Below are 26,875 nucleotides of genomic sequence, written 5' to 3'. Positions count from 1 at the left end.
GGGGGACAAACAGCCCAGGTGACCTCTCAGAGTTTTAGAAGACAAAAAGACAAGTAGGAGGGAGCCTCATGAGGAAGGGAGAGGATGATAATTTGAGCATTCACAAGGGCCAGGAGGGATTGGGAAATGGAACCTAGTGCAAAACTCCAAGTAGTTGGACGGTTGGAGCAAACAAAGGGAGGATGAAGGGGGTGGTGAGAGCCAAGGCTGGAGAAGTGGGCAGTGTCCATCGTGAAGAACTCAGTATGTCATGCTAAGAAATATGAATTTTATCCTGAAAAGGGATGATCTATTAAAAGATTTTAAGCTACTCATATTTATGTTTTAGTAAAATCACCCATATTGTAATTTACTGGTTCTTAATCCCTGACTTTATTATTTTTATTACTATAATTAATTATAAATTATGCAGTTAATGTAATATTAATGCAATGTATTAGAAATTGACCCAATTAAACAAAATAGACTATGAAACAGTTATTACTAAGAAGTCATATAGCTTATTTTTAAAGGAAAAATGTATATAGATTCATGGCTGTAATTGTGGGTACAGTCTTCAGTTAGTATTAATCTTAATTTTACCAATATCAAATTTGCCAAATACATCAACTCTTAAAACAAACATTTAAGATTATTCAGCTTTTTTTCAGGTGATACCCAAGCTCTAAGCCATTAATACTCACCAAAAGGTAGGAAAGACATTCAAGAAATAAAACTACACTTTTTTCTTTTGATTTGATAAAAGTTCTATGTCTTGAACACATATTCCCCTCTTTTGAATACCAACACATAAAAATGTAAATATCTTTGCCATTCTAGCAAATAGAAATTTAAATGCCGCATTATTGGCTTTCTGCATGTAGTTATATGCCATTTAATCACAAAGTGATGCATATTTCACCTCTAAAGGCCAAAATCCTTTCTTTGCCCCTAAACACCTATTTTGCACACACATACACACACACATATTAATTCTCATTCATCCATGTTAAAAAGAAAAGTATATGTATTTTAAAATTAATATTTGGTTATAAAATATAAACACCCAATATTCTGCCCCCCCCCCACATAATACAAATATACCATTTCTGATCTAGACTATGTCCACATCTAGTATAGGCCTTCCAAAGTTCAGTTTATTAAAATCCTGAACCAACCTGCCACACTGCTATAGTCAGATATAGCTAAATACAGCTACTAAATAGACTAACCCATTGCCATTGAGTAGATTCCGGCTCCTAGCGACCCTACTGGATAAAGTAGAACCGCACCATAGGGTTTCCAAGGTTTCTGTAATCTTTACAGAAGCAGACTGCTACATCTTTTCTCCTGTGGAGCAGCTGATGGGTCTGAACCACTGACCTTTGAGTTAGCAGCCAAGCACTTAACCACTGTGTCACGAAAAACCAAAAACCAAACCGTTGCCATCAAGTCAATTCTGACTCATAGTGACCTTATAGGACAGAGTAGAACTGCCCCCATAGGGTTTCCAAGGAGAGGTGGAGTCCATCTGCCGACCTTTTTTAGCAGCCATGCTCTTAACTACTGTGCCACCAAGGCTCCTTAAATAGAGTAACTACTAGATTTCATATGTTCCTCTGGACACCTAAATGTTCTACAAACACATTTAAATTAGAGTTTCACCTCTCTCAGAAGCAAATAACTATATTTGAAGTTACCTGTGATATTGGCTAAAAAAAAAAAGAGAAAATTGAGATTTGGATAAAATCGATCATATCATGCCTGACACACAATCATTAATTCAGCGACTCAATACTTGCTGCATCTTCTACCATCCACAAGACACTAGGCTAAGGGAAACAGGTGGGTAAGAACAGTTCCAGGCCTTAAGGAACTTGCCAATGGTGGAAGAGATGTAAAGAATTTAATATAAGCAAGACATGGCAGAAGTACCATAAGAAGGGTACAAATAGACACTAGATTTTTAAAAGGTAAAAATCCATTTTGTTGGAGAGATCAGAAAATGATTCATGGAAACAAACTAAAAATTAGTTGGATTTAATATGGCAAGGGAGGGAAGAAGTGGGAGAAAGCACAGGGGAAGTTTAGAAAACAGCAAGGAGCCTAGTTTAGCCAGAACAAAGTGTTCGGAGTAGAATGAATGGTGGGAGAGATTGCTAGAAAGTTAGGACCACGTTACAGAGATCCTAAATTCTGCTGCACTTTTAATAGGAAGTAACATGATTGGAGCCACATTTTAGTACAAATAACCGGGAAATGGACATTCAGGACAGATTCAAGTAAGGAGAAATGAGAAGCAAAAAGACCAGTTGGGAGGCAATTACAGTAATCTAGGCAAGATGTGATTAGGATCTGAACCAAGCACTACCTTTCTGCAGCAATGTGAATACCAGAGGGAAATACTGGTAGAACACCACCACCATTCATAACCAGCACTCACCTGCCAGGTTTCTGCTGCTCCTTCAGTCCCCTGGCCCCACAGTCCGTGAAGAGGGAGCCAGGAGTGCAGAGCTGTTGGGCAAGATAACACAGATGGCCAAAGCAGCACACCAGGGGCCGCCAAGAAGGTGTTCAGTTAGAAAAGTCACCCCGGAAAACAGAACACTCTTGCAAGCCAGCTAAAATATTTTAAGTACCAACTCTGAGTAATAATTATTACCTAAATTTATTCTATAAACACTTTAAAAATTAAGTCCAGGAACATTTCCACTATTTGGCTATGTGACAGCACATCAACGTCAAACACATAAAAGCTCAATTTACTCTTTTTAAGCATAGCCAAAATCATCATAAATGGGTCTTTGGTGCCCCCTTGTGGACTGTTTAGTGAGACCTTTGAAAAATTTACCCTCCACACAACAATAATGGGCATTTTCATCTTTTAAAACATTTACAGTATTTTTCTATATATGCTATAATGTTTTTAAGAGAAATAATTTAAAATAAAGCATTCCATAATAAGACTTTATTAAGTCTTTAAATGGTTAGAATAAATTAAAAGATCATATTTGTGCCCATAGAAATGCTAGTATAGAATTATCAGATAGCTCTTAAAGTGTTATTTCTCTTCACATTATTTGCCACAAGTTCCTGGACATTTTTTTTCCAAATAGGAGGTCTGAAGTAGGAAACACCTGTCCTTCCTGGAGTTAAGTATAAGTCAAAAAGAAACAATTCCTGCCCATTACCTAGCAAGGTTGTCAAGGGGGCAGACCATAGGGAAGAGTGAGAAGTTCTTATCCTAAATTGGTAAAAGGTAAAGCATTTATTGGTTTTCTCCAAATAAGATTCCAGATTCCTATACACATGACAATTTCATGTGTAAAGTGGTGAAAGAAATGGTTATCTTTCCTTTTCCATTTTTGTGTAATCAAATTAAAATTCACAAGCTATTGGGAAATATGAGCATTTAAAATGATATAGAATAGACAATATTGCATTTCTTTTTTTAAAATTATTACAGAACTGGAGCTGTGATTTTTAAGATCTAAAAAGTCATTTCTGGAATGGTAATTAGGTCAGGCAGAAGTCAAGAGTATAAAACAGCAACAATGCTCATATGACAGAGAAGATGTGATTTGATATGTGCCACAGAAAGACAAGCCAAAGACAAGTAATTTGGATTAAATAAATAAAGAGAACCAAGAGTGGGAATAAGTTTCCTAAAAACAAAGAAACATCTCTGATCGAGGAAAAAGTTAAACTTCAAGTGAACAACATTAATAAATTGATTCCAATGTGGAAGATGTCTCAGGAAATTAAATAGACACTAAGAACTAAAATTGTTTAGAATCAAGTAAATCAGAAAAATATGATGCAAAACTTAGGGATTGTGAACTTTTATTAAATACAACTAACCTTTTACTCATATTTAGCCTCCAAAATTTCTTTGTGGAATTAAACTTCGTGCTGTCAAGTTGGTTCCAACTCACAGCAACCCTGCAGAACAGAGTAGAACTGCCTCATAGTGTTTCTGAGATTCAAACTGCCTACCTTTTGGTTAGCAGCCATAGCTTGCCGTAGCTCTTAATGACTGCACCATCAGGGCTCCTTGTGGAATTAGGAAGGCTATAAATTTAACATTTAGTAAGCAAAATTTGATAGCTAGTTAAGGGACAAGTTAAAATTTTAGGCAGATTTTTCAAAATATATCTATATGAATTCACACTTAAATTGTTTTATTAAGATAGTGTACAGGAAGACCTACATTTTAAATCTGTGTGTATAGTATTTACACAGATATATATACACATCACTTACTTAAACACAAATAAAAAATTATTAAACTATTTTCAAACTTTCCCCTGGTTTTAGTAATTTGTTCAACAATAGAACTTATCTCTTCCTTGCTGCTGTCCTGTAAATGGAACATGCAACTTCAAATCATTTTCGGAAAGAGGTACATTATAAATAACTTCAGTATATTTTCTTATTAAAAAATAAACTATCCTTCCCAATCAGCCCAAATTTGTCAAAATATTAATACCCAGGCTATATTAAATAAGTGAAATCTCTAACTATAGGTCTGGAGTTTTACAAAATAGTTATTTGAAACATGTGACTTTTAGGAGTTTATAAACTAAGGCTTCCATTGTGAATAACCACATACTTCCCATAATATACTTTTTACGTCTTCTTAGTTATCAACATTAAGTAAATTTTATTTAACCAGAAGTCTACCCAAATGTGTCACTCATTAAGTTAAGACAAAGATTGAAATTACAGAGTAAATTCAATAGAACTTCTGAAAACTGAATTTTATTTATATCTCATTTGAGTCAAGTAATTTCCCAAATTTATAAACTCAGTGGTCTCAAATTCAAATTTTAAAATATTATTTGGAAAACTATTTTTAAAAAATGATTGAGAAACATTTCAACACACAGTGGTGAAATGTACACATTTAAAATGTTACATGAAACAGTAAAATACATATGACAACATTGAAAATTCTTTATTCAAAAAAACTAAGTTAGTAAAATGGGTTAAAAGGACAGTAAAATAAAAATTTTCCAAAACTCATCACTTTAAAGAAAACATACAATGACATATATTATAATATATACAAAATAGGAAATAAATCATCATCTGTCATTAATGGGAAGGTTTGCATGTTTTCAAAATACTCATAATTTTACGTCAGACAAATAAAACATTGCATAAGGGGAGTGCTTCTTTATATTTAAAGTTTCTTTAGAGGCGTTTTAAATTCCGCTTACTCTGGGCACTTCCTGGAAGAGTATCTTTTCTATTCCTTGGCTTTGCTGCTCCTCTACTACATTCTTCAGACCCATGATAAGCACACAAACATAACACACAAAAGTCAAAACCACAGGTTGTACGGCTACACAGTCCCCTTTTCTTATATGGCTGGTACTTAGCAGGGGATTGGCACCTTGGGCAAGGTTTTAATGCTTCATCGATAAAAAGTGTTTTGGCAACCTGCAGTAAAAGCATATGTACTAAATCTTCCAGTTTCATATAGAGAATCACTTGATTTCAAATTCTGTAAATACTTACTTCTAATAAAGTATGAGAAATACCCACCTTAACATATTCTTCCTGCTTACTACTTAGGGGAGTAACAGAAGAGCTTGCTATAGGTGTCAAAACTTCTCCCCAAGGAGATAATGTTGGAACTTGTTCTTTCTGAGAACCTGGTGTCCTAGCCTGTGCTTGCACAGATCTTAAAGCTGATCGATTTAAAAGGTTGAGCCGAGTTGCAGCATCCTCAACATTTAATATAGCCCCCTGTGGTAAAAGATGAGGGGTACAATATCAAAAAAGTTCCAGGATAGCTTTCTGATACACATGGACTTACATATTTAGAAGTGGTTTCACCCTGTTACAACTATCTCCCTAACCAGTACTTTTTAGGAAAAAAAAAAAAAATTTTTTTCTCACCTAATACTTCAAAGTCAAAGAAGTATAAAAAGAAAAAAATAAGAACAATAAATGCTAGCTTCAAGTTTGCATGATTGGTCATGTTTCCATTTAATTTAAGCCACATGTTGGCCAACTTTTTCAAAAAGGGCCAGATAGTAAATATTTTAGGTATTCTGGGCCATATAGTCACAGTTACTCAACCCTGCTGTTGTAGCAAAAACAGCCATAGAAAACACATAAATGAAAGAGCAGGTCTGTGTTCTAATAAAACTTTATTTTAAAACACAGGCAATGTACTGTATTTGGCCTACAAACTTGTTATCCAACCCTTGTTTTAAGTTAAGGTTTAAAAAGAGGTAAATCTTTTTAAAGTTTGCTATGGGATATCATGGAATTTTTTGAAGGTTTCTTACCTTACATGTCAGAAAAACAATAGGCCTGGTTTGACCATAAATCCCAATTTCTTTGGCTGGTTTTTGCAAATACCTGGTACTGATTCATTTTTATAGTTAAGTTTTAAACAGCTTTGATATCTTAAAAGGAGAAAAAACAATCTCTCTCATTGGAACTAGATTCCCAAATTACTCAAATATTCAGTCAAGAAATATTTTCAACAAGCTATCCTTACAAGCCTTCTATTTTTTTGCTAAGGATTGTAATGGGAAAAAATAGTACAATTTTTTTTTAACAAATTGGCATTCTTAATCAATTAACAAAGTAAAATATACTACAGGTGGATTTCCTCATCTGTCCAACTATAATTGTGCTTCCTCCCCCTTGATAGTTTCCCTTTGCCATAACTGACTGCTAACTGTGGGAGAGCTAAAACATGAGAAATTATAGTAAAGAAGTATAGGAAATGAGGTTAGCTGGTCCCGAAAAAGTATGTGGTTAACAGTTTAAAACTGTATGTGCGAGTGTAATGGATGCATATTGGTTTTCAAAAATTAGAACAAATACAGGTGAACCCATTTAACTCATTCAAGGACTCAATATACCTCTTTAAAATTACATGTGTATGAAATGATTTTCAGCCTAGGCCACAAAGCACACGACACAACAGCACACTAAAAGGAAAATGGCCACTGGATTTCAGTGCAGTTGGTAAATATGGTGATTGTGCATGCACCAAAAAAAAATGAACAAAGATATGTTGTTGAAGCAAATTTTAGCCACAGGAGAAACATTCATTCATTCAACAAATATTTATAAACATCTAATATGTGCCAGGTAAATAAAAGTCTAATCGCTGTCCTCGCATTGCTTAAAAACATGGTCTACTATTTCTGAACAATAAGAGGCAAAGCAGTCAACAAAAGTACATGTTCATGAGTGCCAAAATGTTTCAAAACATAGGCATCATCACAGAACCACAAAATACTGAAATGTGAAAGTAGAGTTACCCTGTAATTGTTCATTTCCATGAATATAAGAAAACAGTGAAGAATACAGTAAATTAAGAAATCCAATGGATAGGGCGTGGTATTTCAATTCTAATACCACATTCTCATTGTTCCAAAGCAAACAGATAAAAATGAAATCCTATTACACATACCTGATTTATGCCTTCTAATTTTCACAAATAAGGCACTTTTGGTGACACTATACAAGGATGAGGAAAACAATCAAACAAACAACTTTGTTTCATAATTTTTTTGTTTTGACTAATGATGCATTAGAGCAGTTCAGTATAAAGCAATCAGTCCATTTCAGAATAGGAGGGTAGAGAGCACCAGGAAGGATGTCTTTGAGGAAAAGAAAGAACTGATAGAATACTTGATTTGTTTGGACTTATAGGGGATGAATCAGGGATCTGTATAGAGAAACATTAAACAAAAAGAAAGAAAAAACTGGACAATTATCAACTCTGGGGAAAAAAAGTTACACAAGAAAGAAAGTATAATCCTAATGTACTACATCATACAGCTTGGAAAAACAATCTCAACCCAAGCTTAATGATGTCAGCACCTAATTCTGATTTAGCACCAAATAGTGTATAATTACATTCTTGAGACAAGAGAAAGGGAAAAAGGAATTCAGAGAGGAAGTAGGTAGGTCATGGTAGTGGTACTGACGGGTTAGAGAGCTAACCTAATCCTTCTATAGAAAAAATATCAAGAAATAGCAGTGTAAGTCTGTTATTTAGACATACGGAGGTAAATACCAGAAAACCCAACTAGAGGTGAAAATGATTGCCTTGATGGAGCAAGAATTTAGAGCAAGAAGGGATGAGGCAGGAGAGTGGTGGGTTTCATTATAAGGCTCCAGTGCAATTTGACTTTTTAAGCGATTATTTGTATTGCTCTGAAAATAATTAAAAAGCAAACAATTTTTTAAAAATTCAAATAAGGAAAAAAGTATTATCCTTTAAGAAACCAAAAAAAAAAAAAAAAAAAAAAGTGGTGGCCAGAATGTGAGGATACAATATTTTATCTAGAATAATCGGAGAGGTTACCAACACAACCAAACGTCCCTTCCTTACAAGAGGTAAGGAGTATATGGAGCTAAGAGTTTAAAATGAATAGGTGCTTGCTTAAAAGAAAATGGTTTTGTAAGTTTGTCCCTAGCATGTAGGGCAGCACTGAAAAACATGTTCAGAAGGCCAGTGAACATCCTCACTATCCTAAGCCCCCATAGCCAGCGGCTACAGCAGTAAGTAGGCAGGAGCTGAGAATAGTTCTAAGGTAACATCACAGGTGAGAAGGTACAATTTTTCTTCAAAGTAGAAAGGAAGGACAAAATTTTAGTAAACAACAGTCCCTAATAGTTCATTGTAGTGAGAACCCACCAGTCTATACCTAGGTGTTCATATTTGTTTATGCCATGCTCCTCTTAATTATTGTATTTAGTCAAATTAGAAATTTATTTATAGTATGTTGTTATATACTTTTTATTAAAATGAGAATAAAAGAGTTCAGTCTCAGAGTTTCTTTTGGCACCAACGCCTAAGAAAGGTCGAAATGTTGAATCTACAATCAAATATAGGTGCCATAGCTCATCAGATGCCTGCTACACAAAGCTGCGTCCTTAGGAAAAATAACCGTAATCAGCTTCTACAGGACTTTTATTGTAACTTCAAAGCTGGACCTCAAATCTCTGATGAAGTACAAGTTTATGATGATTCACAAGTACAATCTGCCATGTCCACACTCACCTCCAGGCATCATATATGCTATTCCCTCTTCTGAAACACTCTACTCTGTCCTCTTCACTTGGCTAATTCCAAATGGGTTATTCAGGTCTCAGCTTAGATTGCACTTTTTTCTCAGAAGCCATCTCTTCATTCCCAAGTATTAGTGAAACACCCCTTTTTAAGTGTTCCTGTAGAACCCTGGGCACAGCTGCATTGTAATTACCTGTTTGCTTGTTTTCACCCATGATTCTATGAGCTCCAAGAGAGCAGGGACCATGTCAGAAACATTCACCATTGTAATCTCAGCAATTAGCACAGTTACTGGCCACATAATATCCACTCAAAAGCCTGGGGAAAAATGCTGTAAGCATATCTACTTATGAATAGGATCCAGCTTATCACTGGTATTCAAACGCTGCTAACAGCACATACGCTTAAAGAGCAATAAAATCCCAGCACGATGTTCTTGATACTAGATAGCCTACTCCACTAATGGACTGAAAATGGAATTTTGGAAAAGTAAAGAGTTTATGAGTGAATGCTTGCTTATTGGAAAAGGTAAAAAATATAGCAGGAACACCAAATCAGGTTGTTCTGCAATATTGGATTATAAGTATTAATACAAAACCATTTTAGAAAAGTAGTATACACATTACCTCAGAATCTGTTTTCAATTGTGTGACATAAAATTTTCTCCTCCGATTTGCTTTTTTGTCTTGAATAACAATTTCACGCCAATTTCTGCTTACTCTCCAAACACTAAAACAAAAAGATCAGTCCTTATATTGCATATATTCTACAAAATTAACATGTTTTGTGCATGGTAATTAATAAGAAAAATTTGTTTTAAAGATTTAGGAAAGTACATTTAAACCTAAATTTACATTTAAAATATGACTTGGCCAATATTGTTTTATATTTTGATTCACCGTATGAAACAATTCCCATTAAAATATTAAAAATAAGCAGGCATTATGTTGATAGGTGACTATCTTAGGAATGGTTAAGGGAAAAACAGTTTCATATAAAGCCAATATGTGTCCAAGGGAGACTGCTTAAGAGAATTTAACTTCAAATGTGGCACTGAGTTTAAAAATTTGGAACATAATATGCTGCAAATGATTATCATCTGTAGTGCAAGAAGTTTTATCAATTTCTCCTATTATCATATTTTTAAAATCTCTGTCATTTCGATTACATAGAACAATTAATCCTTCACTGGAAGTATTAGGTGTCACATAATAAATATTATTATGGGCGGCACCAAAATTTTTCTATTTTATAAAAACCAGCATTTATGAGAATGAAACAACTAAAGAAAAACACAACTTAGGTCCAGTGATTACTTATTTACAAGTAACATTGATTATATTAATTATTAAAGAAAAAGTGACTCTTCAACTACCCCATCTGTTAATCGGGTCTTTTTTATTACTCTAACTTAACAAATCACTCAAAGGGAATAAGAAAGTCAGGAGAAGGTTTGAGGAAAAAGTCACTTTTTGTGGAAGGTCCCAGGTAATGATTGAGTTGTCGACACTACTATTCTTCCGGCTCCATAACTGTTTCGGTTGCCATTGCCTATCTCTAATCAATAAATGTGCCTTATAATCAAACAGAAGAAGAGGAACAGGCAGAATGTCACCCACTGATGGGGAAGAAATGACCTATATAATTGGGTGTTTGCCACAGCTCATTTCAACTGTCATTTCTCACCTTATCAAGAATAAGCACGGCTGACATTATACATACATTATGCAGTACAAATACTATAAATTTGGAGGGATGAGCAGGAAACATAATTACTGAAATATGACTGAGTATCAATTGCTCACACAAGGGGGCACACAAAAGTGTCATCTAAGTTTTTATTTTTAACTGGTCTGTATCCAAGTACTCCAGCATATAAAAATAACATTTCTCTATCTTAGCCATTTTCTTAATTTTTAAACAAATAATTTATCTCCTTTGAACATTTTTAGAAAGCACATAGAGATGGTGCACTAATCTATTTTTTAATCCAGCATGGTGTACATCCAACACATTCCACATCAAGTCTACTCTGAAAGGCCTCAAAACTTAAGGGACTTTCAGCAGGTCACTTCACTTCTCTTGGGCTGTTTCCTCATCTGCAAAATATGCCATTGGACTAGATACCTCAGAAGACTTTTAGCTATGAAATTCTACAGTTTTCTTCTATAGCCTACAATTAATTTATGGAGGTGAAGAAGTATGTTAACAACAGAAGTCGTGGCCATAAATATAGCAAGGACTTTACGAACCACTCTTGACATACACTTGTCAAGAAAGAGATTCACTAACTCTCCTGCATGTTCTTCTGCAACCATCACCTTGCAGAAATCCGGTTCCACATGGTTTCCCTCCTTCCCAGTCATGGCATTCCTAAGGGTCTTGTTTTCTGATAGTCCTGCAACTCCTCAAAATCACCACTATGACCACAGTCTCATTTTAATCTTTGCAACCCAAGTTCCCACCTTCAATACTCCTCAATGTCTGACTTAGTTTCTCTTTATGTATCAGCACACAATACTCTGAAATTTCTTTAAACAGAAAATTCTTCAGTTTCTAATTTCTTGAAATTCCCCTAATTAATTAACTTCCATTTCTGTGCTACCAATGAAAGAATTCGTATTTCCTTGGTCTCTCAAAAGACCAAACTCTTTAAATGAAAATTAATCCTTGTCCTTGGATTCTAGAATTTAGATTAAATAACTCCATGGTATCCTCTGTAGGCTGCCATTTCTCAGTAACCATAATGCTTTACATTACTTACTACTGACCAAGTGTCATAACTTCAATATGATTTGCAATCTGACAATAGAATGTGAACAATTAAATACATCGTTAAGCGACTTCCATGGAACACGGCTTACCATTATGAAAATTTAAAGTTCAATTTTTAGGAACTCTCTTTCCAAGTGATCATAATAATGATATGAATTTTAACTATTCAAAAAAAGACTATATTGTTGCTTCTAAAACAGATTTTTAAATAGAAGGAACTATATCAGCAAGCTCTAGTTCACCTAAGCTGCCTTTGAAAACCGTAGGACAACCAAGGATTGAAAAAACAAAACAAGTCATAGAAAACTTCCTACTTCCTAGAAAAACTTTCCAACTTAAAAAAAATGATAAAAGGAAGTTTTACTTCATAAGCACATTTTATTTCTTACCTGCATAGGCTTTCTGCAGTCAAGGACTCTAAAACCATAGCAAGAATATGCTTTAAGTGTCTGTATTTTAATTCTGTTAATATATCCAGTTTTTCTATACCCATTTTCTTGCCGATCAGTCCTGCAAGCACACACTGCAGTACAGCTATTTTCTCCCCATCCCTTTCATCTAGGAATTCATGTGCATCGTTTTGCTGGAATCTTTTCCTTTTGCTGTTCATGATGAGCTCATGTACTAATTGCAGAGCTGGGGTATTTGATAAATTCTTAAAGCTTAAAATCAAGTCCCCACTCTTACTATCGCAGCTCAGCTGACTCTCTGAGATGTCTGAAGCAGCTGCTGATTTGCTTTCAGAGTTAGAGTGTTTAATCTGCTTTTCTTCTTCTGTCTCTGATTGTGAGCCTTGTTCCCGAAGGGTGGACAGCCTTCTCGACCTTCCAAGACGCCTTGACTTTCTTATGGTGTCTCCTACTTTGAGAATTCCCTTATGTTTCTGAAGCAGTTCTTGAAAAGAACCCTCCTGGTCAGAGAGGGAATCTTCTGATTTATCCAAGCTAAGTGAATTAAAACCACTGTCTTCAGGTGTTGAAGCATTACCTCTCACTTCAGTTGAAGGAGAAAGTGTTTTACTTGCATTAAATTTAATGTTTGCAACAAGACTACTTATTGGAGTCACAAATATGTCTTCATCTGTTCCACAAGTTGTTCCACTAACAGAGCCCAGAAGTTCAGGATATGTATTCTCATCATTAACACTTAAACTGCTATCACTGAAGTCATGTGTCATAGAGTCTTTAAAACTATTGCCCTGAATTGGAGATATACATTCAACTTCAAATAGGCTACAGTCACCTTTGGAATCATCTATTGTGGAAGTCTTTTGTTGTGAAAAATTAAGTCTCAATTTTTGACTGCTGGAAGTAGCTTCTTCTGTTTTTAAAGTGCTGGTAACTAAAGGACTAAAATTATTTTGCCTTGGGAACCCTGAAGCACTGCTTGGAATATTTTTTTCTACATTGAGAACTTGGCTTACACTACTTTCTAGAGAACTATTTTGTGATTCAGATTCCCCCTGTAGAAGAGCAAAAGATAGATTCAACTTCCTGCGCAGTAAAAATTTTTTTCCACTGACTTTAGGAGTTTCACAAAGTTCTGGGGTTTTCTCCTTCTCCTTCCAAGGGAAGATAAATCTCTTTTTTTGAGTGGGAGACTCTAAAGGATGTGTTAAGCCCAGACTTGAAGTTTCAGGGTGTTCATGGATTAATGTTGAGCCTCCTTCTTTCTTTCCAAAAAATTCTTTATCTGCATTATCAAATCTGCAAGATTTTACTAACTCACTATAGCCACTATCTTGAAGTGAAGACGTGGGACAAAAGTCTCTGAAGCTGGAGTACTTCAAATTCACAGTGGGAGAGTCTACCTCATTTCCTGCTCCAGTGCTAGCTTGAATTGAGTGCCTTTCCATCTTCAAAATCTGTTTCTACAAAGTGAAAACAAGTTTTAGTCTTCCTTTGGAAGGAGTAAGCAGGCAGGTTACACCAAAATACATTATTTGTAATAGGTCTACAGATAATAGAAAATTTTACTCCACAATATACTGATACGTATACTACTTAAAACAACATCATGGCATCATAAAAACTAAAAGATCAAAGAAGAAACTACTCTACAGGACTAACAGCCCACACGAACTGCGTCCTCATCTATCCTGAGACCAGAAGAACTAGATGGTGCCCCACTATCACTACCAACCATTCTGACCAGGGACACAATAGATGGTCTTAGAATGGGAGGAAAATGTAGAACAAAATTCAAATTCTTTTAAAAGGCCAGACTTACTGGACCAGTAGAGACTAGAGGAACCCCTGAGACTGTCGCCCTGGGATACCCTTTATATTTGGATCTGAAACCAATCCCAAAGGTCGCCTTTCAGCTAAATAACAGATTGGTTCATAAAATAAACAATATTACCAGTGAATACTGAGCTCTTTGAAAAAATTATCTATATGAGACCCAACAGTCAACATGTACCCTAAAGGAAAGATTAGAAGGTAAGGGGGAGGGGCAGGGAAATTAGATTAATGGAATGGAACAACTAGAGTGGAAATAAGGAGAATGTTGACACATTGTGAAAAATGTAATCAATGTCACTGAACAATATGTATAGAAATTGCTAAATGGGAACCTAATGTAATGTGTAAATGTTCACCAAAAACACAGTAATTTGTTCAAAAGCTACATGCCACTTTTTAAACTGTGTCGAATAAAAAGTGCTGCCACTCTAACTGCAATTAGGATGAGCAATTCCAAGATAATGCTGCTCATACTTGTAGCATAGGCCTGAATTCTCAAATTCATACCTTTACAAAGTCTCTTTGACTCATTGATAAATTACTTACATATTCTTCTTGAGTCATCCAAAATGAACCCTTGCACCATTGATACAGGGTCATTTCAAACTAGGCGTGTTATAACCATTCGTGTCTCATTAATTATTTTGAGACATAAGGTCCGGTTGCAGCCTTGAGTTCACAGATAATAGGCAACTACTTGTGGGCAACACACCCTTTATGATATTATTGAAATTTCAAATAAAGAATTCAAAAATTACTTAAAGAAGAAATGTTACTCAGTAATAATGTGAGAGTAAGGAATGATGCTAAGGAAATACTTTATTCCTTCTTTTTAATAATTCTCATTAAATCTTAAAGGAAGCTAAGATGAGAAACTTGTTATATTTTCTGATATTTCTCCAGATTATTCAGAGTACACCAAAAAAGTTGTTATTCTTTCAAAGTTTTCTCCAGGCCAAACACTTCATGATTTTTTTATACTCAAAGATCCTGGGAAAATATACTTTAGTTGACAGTTCTGGGAAAATAATTTATTTATCCCTAAGTTACATCAATTAAGTATATGAGCAAATATCTCTTTTTTTTTAAACAAATTGCTACTGTAATTGTAAAACAAAATTAATTCTTTATGGCATGATCATTAGAAGATCATTTTTACTGGGCAACGTATCTAAGTCAGTGTTTTTCAATCCTTTCAACCTATACATCTTTTTAATAAATCCCATACATGCCCCCTTCTTATCTACACCTAGACTTTGAGAATCACTGCTATCTTATGCACATCCTTAAGTGCCAAGATTATTCAACTTTGCTTTCTATAATTTGTATTATAAAATTATAAATGCATATATAAAATTTTTAAACAATGTTTGTTTTCAGAATATTAAATTAAATGTGTGTTCAAATTACACCTCTACCTATGAATTGCTTTCTCCATCTGTGAGACTCATTCTATCAAATAACAGTTTTCACTCAAGTAATTTGGGGAAACTAGGTTAAACAGCCCTTTTAAAAAGTTTTTAAAGATTTAACTATTCTGCTGCTTGACCACTAGGTGTCTAACCTTACTAGAATTTGGGAAACTGAAGAGGCAAATCGTTATATACAACGCTGTAGGGGTGTAGATACTGCCTATCTGGAAAACCATAGGCCACCAGGGCCTAGGCTTGAACAAACATACAAAAACTTTCTAATTTCTTTCTGTTCATCTACACATTTGAAGGTACCTTCAACGTGCTTTTGTCATCACTTTCTTTTTTCTACTACCCCTTCAATCTTCCTCAAAATGTTATTTTAAAATTACTCATGCTCTGGAATGCATGCTGACTTAATTTTGCTGATTCAGCGTTCACTGATGGATCAAACATGCCTCTTGGATATTCATTTTTTTTTAAAACCAAGCCCCTGATAAAGGATTCAGAACACTTATCTCTACAGTGCTCTTTAAAAAAAAAAAAAAGTACTTATTAGAGATTGAAAGACTTATTATTTAACTGTATTAAAACCAAATTTCCTTAATTGGTTAAAGTGGAAAATCTTACCATCAGTAAATGTTGAGCTCTTAGATGTCAAAGGTAGGTAGGCGTCCAAACAAGAAAATCTCTCATCCCTCCTTTAAAATTCATGCCAAAGTAATAACCACTTAAAGAGAAAAACTTTAGTTTGAACGATTAATTGAAACGTGCAGCAGCGGCACGTGGAGTGCTAAAATGTGAAGGGTACATAAAGTACATGCATGCTTCACAGATTATTTCTAACACTTGAAAAGGCCTAAATCATTGTGAATTTCCTTCAGCCTTCAGACAACAGTATTTTTAATATCCTTGTTTCCTCCGGCTAGTCCTGAAAATGAATAAGCTTCCCAAATTTGGATTTCTGACCATACAGTATGAGCTGCAGCGCTGTCATTTACTGTCCCGAGGTGTTATCTGTGGGGTGAGGCGGCTAACGGTCTCACCAGGGCGTCAATTGTTCGTCCCCTTCCGGACCTTCCCCAGACCAGGTTGGAGCGGGGCTCAGCCGCGGAGAGGCAAAGGATGGGTCAGAATCACCTGAAACAGAGGGAGATAAGAAGTGAACGGCTTCAGGGCGACTCTCTAGCCCCAGCACCTGAAAAACAAAGTGGGGCGCGGAGCCGGGGGACGCCCAGAGGCACACTAGGGGGCGCCCATCTGGGGTCCCCCGCTCCTTCCCACCTGGAGATTGGCAGCACCCAGTGGGGCGCTGAGGCGGAGGGGAGGGAGAGAGCCGCAGCAGCTGCTGGGTGTGCTAGGGAGGAGCCACGGCCTCGCCCCTAGGGATGCGGGCTGTGGCAACCCACACGCCAGGTTCGCGTGGGGCCGCCGCGTCTCCCTTCTACGGTTTGAACTGCCCGCCCTGAGCAACCGCTACGCGCCGCCCCGCCCGCGCCGCCCCTTCTTCCTGCTCCGCGGCGCCCCTGCCGTCCGCCCCGCGACCCGCAGACCCCAGCCCTCGCCTTTGCGGGGGGAGGTCTCTTTCTCTCTCTCTCTTCCTCTTCTTTCTCTCCCTTTGCACCGCTTCCGCCCCAGCACTTACGCCTACAACCTAAGCACAGCTCAAAACCAAACCTAAACTGTTGCCGTCCAGTCGGGGGCTTCCTAATTTGAAAGGCTCTTCCTCCTTCCGCTTCACCTAAACCGCAAACTTTGGGATGCCTATTTAGAAAGGCAAGTGTGTCCTACAGTGGGATGTCATTAAAAATAATTTAGAAGAATATTCATTTGAAAATGTTTCCTGAGATACTAAGTGTAAAAATATGGTTACAAAACCAAATAACTCCTTTTAAATTAAAATTATGGCTATACACAGGATAATGTTTGAAAGGTTTGAATAACGCAGTTACAGCATCTAATTAAATCTTAAAGGAAGCTGAGAAATTTGTTATATTTTCTGATATTTCTCCAGATTATTCAGAGTACACACACAAAAAAAAATGTCATTCTTTCCAAGTTTTCTCCAGGCCAAACACTTAATGGTTTTTTTTCTATTCAAAGATCCTGGGAAAATATACTTTGGTTGACAGTGCTGGGAAAATTATTTATTTATCCCTAAATATCGGGGCAGGATTATCTTTGTTCTTCAGTCTTGTCTTTTTATCTATATTTTCTCATCTTTCTACAATGAACACATATTGATTTTGTATTAAGGGAAAAGTTAATAATAAAAATGAAGTGAAATGTGTTCACTGTTTACAAACATAAAATTTGGGGCATGTCAAACACCCAAATACCCTCATGCCAAATAGTTGAAAAAATATTTAAAAAAAAAACACCTAATTTTCATTCAAGTATTTATTGGGCTCCTGGTAGCTCAGTGGTTAAAAGCTTGGCTGCTTGAATCCACCAGCCTCTCCCTGGAAACCCTATGGGGCTGTTCTACTCTGTCCGGGAGGGTCGCTATGAGTCGGAATCCACTCCATCGCAAGAGGTTTGGTTTTTTGGTTTGGTTATTATATGCCAGGCACTACTCTAAGAACCAGAGATCTATCAGTGATTAACACAGGTAAGTGACTTTGGTTAAAGTGTTGTCTAGTCATATTTAAATTTGGACTCTGGTGTTCTGTATTATGGAGTCCCTGGGTTAAGAGCTCCCTGCTAACCAAAAGGCTGGAGGTTTGAGTCCATCCAGAGGCACCTGGAAAGAAGGGCCTGGCAATCGACTTCTGGAAAATCAGCCATTGAAAACGTGTGGAGTACAGCTCTACTCTGACACACATGGGGTCGCCATGAGTCAGAGTCGACTAGAAGGCAACTGGTTTTTAATGTGTCAAGTACTGGTTAAAAAAAACAAACCCATTGCCTTTGAGTGGATTCTGGGTTAGGTACTGTGAATACAAAGATGAGGAAGGCACATTTACGGCTCTAAAGAGGCTCATTGGTATAAGTGCTATAATAGAGGTATAGCACTGGCACAAAGGAAGGAGGGACCAACTATCCCTACCTGGGAAGAGAGGGCAGAGCTAACTTCAGGTAGACAATAGGGTATTCCAAACTTAAAAAAAATATGTGCAAGAGCAGGACACTTAAACACATTAGGAAGACTGTAAATAATTTGTTATAGCTAGAAAATAAGGCCTGTTTTAAGAAGCGGCAAGAACAATTTTTGAGAAGGGGAAGAGGCCAAGTCATGGAGGGTTTTAGATGTATGCTAAAAGTCTAAATCTTATCCTCTGGGCAATTCAGAGCATTTTGAGCATTTCTAAATGGCATCAGAATGGAGGACAGAATGAAGAAAGGTGAGGGTGGCTGCAAGGAAACCAGTTAGGAGGCTACTATGTTACTCTGAAAGATAGTGGTGGTGGAGAAAAACCAGGATTGACATATTCAGTAGACAAAATTAACTACATGGGGCAGAAGATGAGAGGGTGAAGACTACCAGTTTGAGAGAAAATAAGATAAATCCAGTGTGGGGTTGGTAAATTGGAGATACCTGTGGGACTTAAGGTAAGTAGTTGAAGGTATGCAGTTGGTGAATTACACATTCTTCAAGACTTAGCATCTCTCTGAAGCCCCCTCCCCTCCATACATATTCCCAGGTAGTCAGTGCCCTCCCTAGCTCTTCAAACCTCTACTATAGCCTACAGCCATTCCCCATCTGACCTCAGCATTTGCACCCCTCCTTGGCTGTGTTTTTCTCCATGTAATTTATCACCTTTTAAAATATCGTATTATTTACTTATTTGTTTTAATGTCTGCTTCCCACCTTCATCCTTGCCAATGTAAGCAGAGCAGGGAATTTAGCCTGTGATTAAATAAAATCCACACAAACACACACGCTATTTAAACATTGTTGTTTTCATCTTTCTACAGTTAATTTATTTTTCTATAGATATTTTATTACTGTTAAGGAGTGAAAGAAACATATAACTCCCTTCTATCTTTCAAGGAAGAATCACTTTCATTCCCCGCCCCCTCCAAAAAAAAAAAGGAAAAAGACATGTGGTTACATGTAGCTTGCCCTGAGTTTTACTTATATAATCCAGATTTAAACCACTGAGCTACATTTTCACATTCTTTATGCATCACATTATTTGCTTGTTTGCTTCCTTTCCTTGGGTTGAGTATTATCTCATCATTGACCTCAGAATTCTAAAACCCACTTGCTTTCCAAAAGATCTAGTGCCTCTTTTAGGGTTCATCCAGTAAAACATAATGGAAGACTTTTGCAATCACCATGACATTCGAGCTATGCAGCTATATACTTAAGTGAAGATCAATGAAAAACCTGATTTATAAATTCAACACAATCCTAGTTAAAACCCCCAAAAATTATTTTGTGGGTATACACAAACTGACTCTAAAGTTTATATGGAAAGGCAAGAGATCCAGAATAGCCAACACAATTCTGAAGAAAAAAAAAAAAAGAGGGAGGACTGACAATACCCTACTGACACTACCCCACTTCAAGATTTACCATATTTGTGAAAGAATAGACAAATAGATCAATGGAACAGAATAGAGAGCCAGGAATAGACCCACACAAATATAGTCAACTGATCTTTGATAAACACACATCTGATAATGGATTTGTAATTAAAATATACAAAGCCCTCTTTAAAAACTTCCCCATGGTTTGGGATGCTGTGGGGCTCATTGACAAGGTTTTTAACTTCTCTGAGCCTAGCTCTAGTTCTTTATCTATAAAATAGAAATAAATAATGACGATTTTCATGTTTATGTGTATGTGAGAATTTGAGACTACATAGTTTTTTTATTATTGTACTTTAAGCGAAAGTTTACAATTCTAGTCTCTCATACAAAAATGTATATGTACGTTGTTACGTGACCCTAACTGTTCTCCCTATACTGTGACAGCACACTCCTCCTTTCCACCTGATTTCCCACATCCGTTCAACCAGCTTCTGACCCTCTCTGCCTTCTCATCTCACCTCCAGACAGAAGATGCCCGTTTAGTCTCATGTATCTACTTGAGCTAAGAAGCGCAGTCTTCATGAGTATCCTTTTATGTCCCATAGTCCAGTCTAATCTTTGTCTGAAGAGTTGGCCTCGGGAATTGTTTTAGTTCTAGGTTGACAGTGAGTCCGGGGGCCGTGCTTTCTGGGGTTCCTCCAGAGAGACTACATATAAATTTGAATCATAGTAAAGTTCTTGGGAGGTGCAACCTTACAGTGCTCGGCTGCTAAATGAAAGGTTGGAGGTTTGAGTCCAACCAAAGGCACCTATGAAGAAAGATGTGGCGATCTACTTCTGAGAGTCACCGTGAGTCAGAATCGCCTTGATGATCTAGCAGAGGAGAAAAAGGGTGGAAAACCCAAAACAAAATAGTGCAAAGGAGAGGAGGCAGCTACCCCACTGCCCTAAAACACGAATTAAACCTGCAAGATTTCAAAATATAATCTGGAAAGTGTTTTTCTACTTGAAGTGGTGGAATGCAATTCCTTTTATGTTCGTCCGAGTAATGGCTAGCTAGCCTAGGATTCCACGGATCTTCTGTCATCTCGGTTTCTCTTCTAACCCTCTAAAAAACCCTTGCCGTGGAGCGTAGGGCAGAGCAGAACTGGCCCCTAGGGTTTCCAAGTAACGGCTGGGTGGATTCTAACGGCTGATTTTTCCTTAGCAGCCAAGCTCTTAACTACTGCGGCTGCCAGGGATATCTCATGAAAAAGTTCTCATTTTCAAATGACTTCATCAGTCAGAAAAACAAACTTTCGATTTGCAAATGAAACTAGCTCAGGGTGGGGTAGGGAGCGAACGGGTAGGGCAGAACAGACACTTAACTCCACAGAGTCTAATATACAAAAATCCTGACTTTACTACCTAATCTCAGTCCTGGTTGCTCAGCCACGCCCTGGACGGAAAGGGCGTATACGCCACCTCTCGCGTCACAGCAAAGCGCCGGAAATTGACAACGACTCAGCCACGAACTGGTTGCTGTTTTGAAGCGCGGAGTAAGATCTTCTTACTTGGTAGGTAGGAAAATGAAGAATTAGAGTTTGGGAGTGGATATTTAGGTCAAAACCGGGAACATACTGGCGACTAAAAAGGTGCGGGTATCGAGATAGGGTTGAGAGAGGCTGGGGTCAGTCCTTTGCCTAGCTGTTTAGGGGAGCCCGGTGGCGCAGTGGTTAAGAGCTCGGCTGCTAACCAAAGGTCGGCAGTTCAAATCCACCAGCCGCTCCTTGGAATCCCTATGGAGCAGTTCTTCTCTGTCCTGCAGGGTCGCTATGAGTTGGAATTGACTCCACGGCTGTTGGGGAGTTACTTCATTTTTCTTCCTTTGTCTTTGGTTAGCATGTTCCCCTGTTGAAGTATATAATTTTTTGGCCGTATTTTACTAAGCTTTGGAAAAATAGAACTTGTATTTAAGTTAAATGAGAACCCGAGCTTTGAAGGCAAACCTGAATTCCTCTGCTTCTTACTAGCCAAGTAACCCTGGGCAAACGTCTCTAAGCCTTGGTTTCTTTATCTGTAAAATAGGAGTGATATCCCCTAGGACTGTTGTGAATAATATAATGAAATGACACGTATAAGGTATTTATTATTATATCCGATTTGGAGTAATGCTCAATACATTTTTTTCATCCTTTAGACCTACCTTTAGTGCTGGAAAAAAACTACAGATAAGGGATTGGGACCATTTTAGATTTTCTTGAGAAAAATGGGGCCTGGATGGATTTGTGAGAAGCCTATTTGAGATATTCAGTATATGAGTCTGTGATTTCAGGAACTAACAATGGACATCCAGAAGGACGTGCAACCCCCAAAACAGCAGCCAATGATATATATCTGCGGAGGTAAGAGTAGCACTTACATAAAATGAGAGTATTTTAACTTTTTTGAAAGTGATTATATTTATTGTTTGCATAAATGAGTCACTGATCTTTAAGGTTATATAGTAAAACACTATTGCAACTATACAGAAATCTCATTAAGATTTAATTTTCTCTACTGGAAAAAAGTGCATTGCCCACAAGTCTTTTCTGTCCCCCGTCATATATTTGGTAATATTAAAATACCCTTGAGATTTAGTATATTTTCGTGCTTTGGGTGAAAAATATAATTAAGATAACGTGCTTGTCTGTAGTGTTTTCTTTTTTTGACATTGAATAAATAATGTTTTCTTTTCCAGAATGTCACACAGAAAATGAAATAAAATCCAGGGATCCAATCAGATGCAGAGAATGTGGATACAGAATAATGTACAAGAAAAGGACTAAAAGATGTATCTTTTTAACTATGCTTTCTAAGTATGAAGTAGGAGGAAATGAAGACTAATGCTTGGGTTGATAATCAAAGACTACTTTCTGGTAAATATGGTAGTAACTTTTAGAAGAACACTAAAAAAAAAAAAAACAAAAAAAAACATAATTAGTATTTCCATGGACCAATATCCCAGTGTATAGGCTGTAAATAGTCAAGTACTAGTTGATTTTGGTTCTCATGAGTTTATTTTTCAGGGGTTCTGTATTACATTCTTGATCTTGAAATTATGGACAAAACTGGATTATACAAGGAGAAATAACAAGTATTGTTTATACTACCTAATGGAAGAAGTACAGCCTACAAGTTAGCCCAGAGACTGAGGGTAAATTGTTATGTGGTAACTAATAATTTTTTAGAAATCAACAAGTTATCACCTTTAGCAATGCTTCAGTGTTTTTTGATGCATCAGCCTTTTGTATCATGGAAGAAGGACTAATTAAAATTGAAATTTTTTTTAGTTTATCATGAATTCTCATAGTAAATAGTTAATTCTATTTTTTTTTTTGCATTTCAAATTAAATATAACAAACTATTACAATGAGAAGGTGACTTGGAAGTTTCATATAATTTTTAAATACTTTTTTTGTCCTTAACTCAGTTAAATAGTGGTGGTTTTTGATGCTCGATGAAACGTGAATTCAGAGGAATGTCTTCACTTATGTTTGGATTCACCATTAATGTTTCACGTTGTTGTATAGCTTTTGGAATAGCATACTTCATGAATCCCACTATATACATATGATTTCATTTTACTTAGTTTTTAAAACCATACTGTATTTCGGTATTTGTTAATACCTTGTGCAAATAAATTATTTTTCATTCAATTGTATGACATACAATTTAATTTTATTGTACATTAAATCTGACACACAATGAAGGTTAAAACTGCTTCCACAAACTTTTAATCAAAACCTAGAATTATCTAGAACCTTGTTAAAAACGCAGGTTTCTGGAGTGGATTCGACCTGCTGACCGTTTCGTTAGCAGCCAAGCTCTTAACCACTGCGCCACCAGGGTTCCTCTTTTGACTAGTGCTCTATAAATGTAAAAATCAGAAATCAGAAATTTGAGCTTAAAATTTGCATATAACTTGTCTCCTAATAAATTGCTTACCCATGACTGTGGACCCACTGATTAGAAAAAGCACTGAATGAGGGTGGTTCAGATTTAGTCTTAACCACTTATTAACTCATTATCTGGGCAGTTCTCATTGTTTTTTCTAACTTCCGTTTCACTGTCAAAGCAGAGGAAGTATGATGGTCAATATGTGGAGTTAACAGTCCTTGGAGACAACTTCAGAGATTGAAATTATGAAAAATTCAAATATAGCAGATTAAATCAGAAATGAACAGCCCTAAGGAAGAATAAAATAGAGATGGCTGAGGAGATAAACAAGTTACCTCCTTTTCACATACACATATACACACACATGCCTACCCTTCGTAGAATGAGTTTTACGTTGAAAATTAGTCAAAGAGGAGTGGTTTTGAGCAGAGGGCTGAACGATCCACCCAGCCACAGGAAAACAAGGGGAAGGAGCATTCCTGAAATAGAGGAAAGAATGTAAGGGCTCTAGGGTGGAACATGAGCTTGTCTTGTTACCACCTCAGAATGAAGGCCATGTGACTGGAACCTCATGAAGGGAGAGTTGGAGGAGATGAGGTTGCAGAGGTAGGCAAGGGTCCGCTCACTTAAGGCCTCATGGTAGGAAGCCACTGGGGGGAGTAAGCGGGAGAATTGGTTTAAGATTTAAAAATCACTCGGCTGTTAGGTGAGAATGGACTGTGTAGGGACAGAAGTGGCAGCAGGGAAACCAGTTAGGATTACTTCTAATCCCTTGTATGTGAGCCATTTTCTTTCTGGAAACCTTGAGAATTTTGTCGGTGTTCTAAATTTTTACAATATGTGCCTTGGTGTGCATCTGTTTTCTTCAACTGCTTTGGTCACTTGGTGGCACTTGCAATCTGGAAACTCGAAGGCCTTCAATTCTGGGAAATTTTCTTGAAATAATTTCCTACTTTCAATTTTCTCTTTTTAGAATTTTTTTTTTTTTTTTTTAGCAGATCAAATGTTAGACTTCTTTGACCTTTTTTTTTTTTTCCCGTCTTTTCTTGTTTTCCGTCTTTTTCCCTGTACTCTGTGAGAGAAGTCTTCAACTTTATCTTCTAATCTTTCTATTGGGCTTTTTGTTTCTGGTATAATACTTTTAATTTCCATGAGCTTAGTTATTTTTCTTTGTTCCCTCTTTTATATACACAGAAATATTTCTGTTCTTGTTTCTTGGGTGCAATATCTTTTATTTCTATGAAGACTAAAATGATAATTTTCATCTGCCTACGTAATCTGTTTTCTTCGAATTGCTTTTTATCCTGCTTGTTTATTCAGCGTAAGTATATACATAATTATAACCAAAATAAAACGTTAAGCATTAGTGAAAAAAGAATTGCAGTGCATGTGGAATTACAACCATTCCCTGAGATACTTAAAAGTGTTTTTCTTCCTATGCTGGAAGTAAAATCGTGACATTTCAGTAGGCTGAGTGTTTTCAATTTAGGACATAGTTTTAAAGAAAGTTTGCTGGCTGGAATGAGGTGTGAAGTGACTTTGAAGGGCTGGCGAGCGTGATGCTGTTCCCCATCATGAAGAATTTATTAAGGTAACCTGAGGATTATTCTAGAGTTTGAATCCATTCTCTGACACTGACAATGGAAATGACAATATAAATATATTTTGAGCATTAGAATTTTTACCAACACCAGCACCTGCTGATAGACTATTATGTCTTTGATATAAATACAAAAGGGAGAAGTATATTTATTGAGCCCCTACTATGTGCCAGGCACTAGGTTCTTTGCATTCATCATCTGTTTTAACTAGTGTGAAATTATAAAACTGGAGTACACTTCCTCACAAATGATCTCTGCTGTTTTATTCATCTGAATTGCCTTATGTCTCATTCACCTTTATATCCCAGCACCTAGTACAGTGCCTGACTCATGATCAGCAATCAGAAAATGTTGACTGCGTGAAGAGGAAGAGGAAAATAGAAGAGTACGAAAGTCATTTATTCTTGTTTAAAGGGAGGGGGGAACGTGCATCTAGGTTGCAATGTAGACTATGAAATGTTAATTACGTTTCTATAGCTAAGTAGGAGTGAGTATCAATTTACCTGTCAGATAAAATACAACAGTCAGGATAACAAAACAGTAACAGCATCTTAACTCAATCTGAAATGTATCAAAGGGGAGGGAGGGGAGCTCTCACACTTCGACTCTTGTTACATGCTGAAGAGTCAGTTCCATCTCAGTGACTCTTTATGACAGAGTAGAACTGCCCCACAGGGTTTCCTAGGCCGTAATCTTTATGGGAGCAGATCACCAGGTCTTTTCTCCCTCTGAGTGGCTGGTGGGTTCTAACCACAGACCTTTCAGTTAGCAGTCCAGCACTTAACCACTGCGCCACCAGGACTCCCCACTCTTCTTACTTTCCCTCAAATGGTCCTCTGACCAGCGAAGATGAAGGAAGTGAAGCTGGGACTTGTAAGGCCAATCAGCGGGACGGCAGCACGCGGGCTGGCCAATCACTCCGCAGAGGGGCCTAGTCCCCGCCCCCTGGCTGTTCAGCAGGTCACCTTGGGGTCCCTGGGCGGGGCGACCCGTGTTTCCCTCAGCCCCTGCAACTCCTTTAGTACAGTGCATAGCGGCTGTGCCCACCTCACCGCGCGGGGTCTGAGAACCAGGTGAATGCTTGTGTATGCTTTCTAAACAGGAGTGAGTTACATCTCCTCATCGCAGTCCCTCCTTCCCCGAGTGGGGGTGTGGGGAGGGCCGGCGGATAGAAAGGGGGCAGAGGAGCGCGTCTTGGGATGGCCATTCCTGGTCTGGGGAAACACACTAGGGTTCTTCCAGGCCGCCGGGATCGGAGGCGGATGTTGGGACGGGGGTCGTTGGGGCGGGGTCGCCACACTGGGGTTCCCAGGAACTGCTGGCGGCGATAAATCCTGGTTTCTAGAGCCAGGGGGTGGCAAGCGATTTCAGAAGAAGGGCTTTAAGGTGCCTCGTGACCGTTGCGGGTTGTCTGTA

General features: G+C 37.3%; 2 protein-coding genes across 3 annotated transcripts; one reads left to right on the top strand and one right to left on the bottom strand.

Moving 5' to 3' along the window:
* Nucleotides 1–4,722: 4,722 nt before the first annotated feature.
* FBXO43 (F-box protein 43) lies at nucleotides 4,723–16,784 on the bottom strand. Of its 2 annotated transcripts, none has more exons than XM_004370734.3 (5): nucleotides 16,092–16,784; nucleotides 12,196–13,676; nucleotides 9,658–9,760; nucleotides 5,530–5,733; nucleotides 4,723–5,424 (listed from the first exon to the last, which is right to left on the bottom strand). In XM_004370734.3, exons 1-5 carry the CDS (start codon nucleotides 16,092–16,094, stop codon nucleotides 5,176–5,178), a joined length of 2,040 nt encoding a protein of 679 aa, XP_004370791.1. In that variant the 5' UTR covers nucleotides 16,095–16,784; the 3' UTR covers nucleotides 4,723–5,175. The 2 variants fall into 2 exon arrangements, with proteins under 2 accessions (XP_004370791.1, XP_004370792.1); XM_004370735.3 differs by having other exon boundaries at nucleotides 4,920–5,424; nucleotides 16,045–16,784.
* Nucleotides 16,785–21,396: 4,612 nt separating this feature from the next.
* Nucleotides 21,397–24,851, top strand: POLR2K (RNA polymerase II, I and III subunit K). Its single transcript, XM_023726041.1, has 4 exons — nucleotides 21,397–21,496; nucleotides 22,255–22,324; nucleotides 22,660–22,752; nucleotides 23,400–24,851. Exons 2-4 carry the CDS (start codon nucleotides 22,264–22,266, stop codon nucleotides 23,420–23,422), a joined length of 177 nt encoding a protein of 58 aa, XP_023581809.1. The 5' UTR covers nucleotides 21,397–21,496; nucleotides 22,255–22,263; the 3' UTR covers nucleotides 23,423–24,851.
* The last annotated feature ends 2,024 nt before the right edge of the window (nucleotides 24,852–26,875 follow it).

This window comes from Trichechus manatus, unplaced genomic scaffold, assembly GCF_000243295.1.
Source record: "Trichechus manatus latirostris isolate Lorelei unplaced genomic scaffold, TriManLat1.0 scaffold00009, whole genome shotgun sequence".
Taxonomy (NCBI): Eukaryota; Metazoa; Chordata; class Mammalia; order Sirenia; family Trichechidae; genus Trichechus; species Trichechus manatus.
The sequence above is the reverse complement of the archived record's forward strand: the minus strand, read 5'-3'. Positions and strand labels throughout refer to the sequence as shown.